Raw genomic sequence first — 4,615 nt, 5'->3', positions numbered from 1 at the left:
AAGGGTAAAAAGTTGATTAAGCAATTTGAGCTCCCCTATTGAAATGGAGAAAAACCAGCTACAAGTTGACTCCCATAAACTTAAGAAGCAAAACTACCGAGCATGCAAGGAAAAAAAAAAAATAATAATAATAATCAATAGATTGAGCTAATAATTATATAGCCACATAAAATTTTCGTTTGGTCCTTGCTCTTCCTGTTTCTATTTATTTATTTATCTACTTGTGCTTATCCTTATTTTCCGTTTTTTTTTCTATTATATTTTCCCTTCCTCTTGCATACAATACGGTTTGGTTCTAAAGTCGAAAGACAGATTTAAAATAAAGGGCCAAAAAAAAAAAAAAAAAAAAAGAGAGCCTTAATCTGGTGGCATCACGCTGAATGCTTCTTTTATTCAGACAAAGACTTAAGATAACATCTGAATTATTCCAAACAAGTCAGCTTTTCACATACTGTTTCATTACCCAAGAACCACCATTCATTCAACGTGCAAAGAAAGTAGCAATCTTAAAGGGGCTCTTTCCACTCCATCGACTTCACAACTATATTTTCTTCTGTACAGTAACCAAGTCCAAAGAAGAACCATGAGCTCTGTGTAAGGCTTCAGCACACCAACCATGACCATCATCAACTGTAGGCATCCTGACTTCCATGAAAGGGATTGCTGGAAGATGAGACCCTGGCTGAAGAACCCCAGCAAAAACTCTTAGCGCATTTGAGGCATCGATGTCCATGCACACATTTATTTCTGGAACTCCTTTAGGAGCTGGAGTTATCCCAGTTATTTTGAAATATCCCAGCAAGTGATTTTCTTCCACCGTTTTCCCCTCGCCTTCATAGACAAATATCAGTGCTTGGGTTTGATTATCATGAACAGTTGTGAATAACAGCTCTCTTCTTGCAGGCATTGTAGTGTTTCTGGGAATGATGGGCACGAAGTTGTTTCCATCAGCTCGAATTCCAATGGCAAGAGGTGTGGCTTGAATTGTCAGCAAGTCCAAATTTCCAAAGGGATCACTGAGACCTGATGCCACTGCTCCTTCAAGTGCTGCCCCACAGACAGCAGCTTCCAATGGGTTCATCCCTTTGTAAAGCTCATCTCTCTTGCATACATTTAAGACAAGGTTCTTTATCTTCGGTATATTTGAACATCCACCTACAAGTATTACATCACCCACATCCTCAATTTGTACCTTAGCATCGTGCAGACACTGGGTTATGAGGCTCTCACACTTCTCAAACACCTTCCGGTTCACATCCTCAAATTCCCCCCTATCCACAACCTTGCTTATCTTTGACCCAGTTCCCAAGTCAACATCAATTTGAACACTATGCTGGAAGGAGAGCTTGTGGATTGCATCCTGGGTTGCAACTCGAAGCAGTCCCATTGATTTGATTTCATTAATACCACGGTCTAAGAAAAGACTCTCTGCATCCGGCAACAGATGATGCATCATATTTTGAAGTAGATCTTCTCCTCCAACAGCACTTCCTGCCAAGGCCTTTATCTGGGAAACTCCTCCAGCTGTAGCAGTTACAGCCACATCACAATATCCAGCACCCATGTTGAAAATGAGGGCAATCTTCTCACTTCCACTGCCCATGTTGTCATGTGCAGTCTGCTGCTGTTGCTGTGCATATAACAATGCCACAGCAGTAGGTTCAGGCATCAGCCTCAGGACATGAAGACCAGCCATGGCACAAGCTCTTTCAATCCGAGTCAGCTGGAATCTGCTGAATGAAACTGGAATTGTAAGAACAACGTTTCTAATGGGTCGCTTTAACTGGACTTCCGCCATAGCTTTCAGTTCCACCAAAAATATTGCAAGAACTTCTTCAGGAGAGGTCGATCTCCACACATTGTTCACCAGGGCTGCAATAAATGGACGGACACCAATGTCCAACGTTTGTACCAAAAATGGAAGGCTTTTGCTTGCATGAACAACAGGATCAGTGTCAACTCTGCCAATTAAGCGTTTCATGTTGAAGATTGCAGCTCCAGATAACATTTCGTGCTCGTGCAAGAGTTGACTGCTAACTCCCCCTGAAGGGACGCCATCTTTGAATGTCACATATGACCGCATCAATTTCTGGTTTCTAGTGTTTTTGAGGAGTTCTACCTGGGAGCCATTCCAGACGGCAATGCTGCACTGCGAAGTGCCAATATCGATTCCTATTGCAATTTCAGCAAAAGTGGATGAAGACTTTTCCTCCCCAGTGGTTTCACTATCAGATGCCACAGTGTATGCTGGTTCAGCCATCCCTGCATATCGACCAATGTGACAAAGATGAAAAATATACTTGACATCTTATCAAATAATGCAGAAACACATGTAAAAGATTGAGCAGAGGCAAAATTGGCATTTTATTTGGCAAAATATGATCCTGCGAACATAGATGATGACTGTCCTTTTTCCTCTTTCAAACAGTTACTTATAATCTCTGTTTCATAGGAAAATCATCTTAGAACATCTCAGGAATGCATAAAAATTAATGAAGAAAATGAAAAAAAGATAAAAAAAAAAAAAAAAAAAAAAAAAAAAAAACATGAATATGCACCAACTATATTCACTGGACTACTAATGTAAAGCAGCCCATTCAGCTTATTTCATCTTTTGATACTACTAATTGGATATGCTACACGCCAAGATTAATCAATCGAATTATTCATAGAAATTAGAAGTTCGAATACATATTGTATACATCTTATAACAAACGATAAACAAGATGAGTATAAAAAGATATTTGAATCTCACAGTAATTTATCTTTAATGTCTCATCTCTCCAGATGCCACCAACCGGACTCCAGTCTAATTTTGAACATTCATAATATAGTCATATCAAACTTATACTTCATCTGGGTCATTCCGCAAACACCTTGAAGGTGTCTCTAGCACTATTGCATGTCTTTTGTAAAACACCAACTAAGATTTACACAACAGCCCACTTACCCTTTCATTTGCCGGCAAATCTCATAATTCTTAAAACAAAATGTCACTTCTTTGCGGTTAAAAAATATGAAGAGCTGAAAAGTTTATTAATCCGATAAATTACTTCCAATTAACAATGTTCGGCAAACAATTCGCATCAAACCGGACCAACCCATTTCCATAAACAACAAGCAAATTCTTGCCGCATAAACAACAAAATCATGATTTTACACTACAAGCGAGCAATCAGAAAAAGAATAAAACCCCAAAAAAGTAGAAAAGATAAATGTTTTTCCTGGTTCATTCATGCTATAATTTGAAGCAGAGTCGAAGCATAGTAAGAAAATTAGAAAGTAATAAAGGAAAAAAGGAAAGGCATACTATTCGGTAAACAGAGAGAATGAGCAGCAAAGAAGCACCAAACGAAGTTAGAATAGAGCAGAGCACAGACTATAACCAGAATGTAGAAGCCACGAGAACAATAACGCGAGAAGAATAAGAGCAGAGGGAGAACTAATACAAATGGCCCATCAACTTCTAGAGCTTCCTAGACGCCTGTAGAGAGAGAGAGAGAGAGAGAGAGACTGATATTGGGTACGTGTTGGTCGGCTATATATAGAATTCACTCCGCCAAGTTTACAATGTTGTCAATCTCACCTGAGATTTTCTTCCTTTGTTACTTGGAAACCGGTTTGATGATGAATGATGTATCATTTCAAAGATCTTCGCTTTTTACAGATTGAATCCACCTTGATTTTGCCACGTGCGATTGTGACTATACATATGGGCACTACTTGAGCACATCTAATTGTTGCCCTGCCAAGGGGTAGCGGAGAGTAGGAATTCGGTGCTCCTGAAGAAGGGTCCAGAGAAACTAAGAAGTTTCTTGGAAGATGGACTTCATGAGGCCCAAGTAAAGTTGGGCTTGCCTGGTCACCAGTTCCCAGTTCATATGATGTTGCTTCAGCGTATGCAAAAGAAATCGACTTCTATTACCCAAAAATAAATAAATAAATAAATAAATAAATAAAAAACACGAAGAAAGAAATTGACTTCTTTAAAAAATAAATATGGACTTCATTAGGCCCAAGTAAAGTTGGGCTTGCCTGGTCACCAGTGCGCAGTTCATATGGTGTTGCTTCAGCGTATGTAAAAGAAATCGACTTCTATTACCAAAACAAAAAATAAAAAAAATAAAAAAAAACACGAAGAAAGAAATTGACTTCTTTAAAAAATAAATATGTGGGGAGGGGACCAAATACCATTCAATTCATTTAAATGAATTCAATCCATGTTTAACCGTTTGGATTGAATTTTTATATTTATTAAATTGAATTGGATTTAAAATATCATAAATTGTTTGGATTTAATTGGTTATTCAATTGGAAACATAAATCCAATCCAACTCAATCCAATTTAAATCATATATTATATAATAAAAAAATTATATATTTTCCTTTTTTACATTTTATATATTTTATTTTTTTTTTCCCAATCCAACTCAATTGGTTTAAAGCTTCTTTGATTATTGATTAATACTATATGGAAGATGTGGAATGTTATGGCAAATTGGATGCAGGTCATGTATATATATTGTATCCAATTATTGCTTATATATATATATATATATATATATATATAAATGCTTACATATAATTTATTATTTTGATATTTGTAGAATTTACA

At 37.1% G+C, this 4,615-nt stretch overlaps 1 protein-coding gene across 4 annotated transcripts; it reads right to left on the bottom strand.

Annotated features, from left to right (window-relative positions):
• Positions 1–352: 352 nt before the first annotated feature.
• Positions 353–3,523, bottom strand: LOC107423197 (heat shock 70 kDa protein 8). Of its 4 annotated transcripts, none has more exons than XM_060815915.1 (2): positions 3,387–3,523; positions 353–2,262 (listed from the first exon to the last, which is right to left on the bottom strand). In XM_060815915.1, exon 2 carries the CDS (start codon positions 2,258–2,260, stop codon positions 542–544), a length of 1,719 nt encoding a protein of 572 aa, XP_060671898.1. In that variant the 5' UTR covers positions 2,261–2,262; positions 3,387–3,523; the 3' UTR covers positions 353–541. The 4 variants fall into 4 exon arrangements, with proteins under 4 accessions (XP_060671898.1, XP_060671899.1, XP_015888210.3 ...); XM_060815916.1 differs by having other exon boundaries at positions 3,381–3,512; XM_016032724.4 differs by having other exon boundaries at positions 3,311–3,511.
• Between the last annotated feature and the right edge of the window lie 1,092 nt (positions 3,524–4,615).

This window comes from Ziziphus jujuba, chromosome 3 (assembly GCF_031755915.1).
Source record: "Ziziphus jujuba cultivar Dongzao chromosome 3, ASM3175591v1".
Lineage (NCBI taxonomy): Eukaryota > Viridiplantae > Streptophyta > Magnoliopsida > Rosales > Rhamnaceae > Ziziphus > Ziziphus jujuba.
Note: the sequence above shows the minus strand (reverse complement) of the source record. Positions and strands in the feature narration are given on the sequence as shown.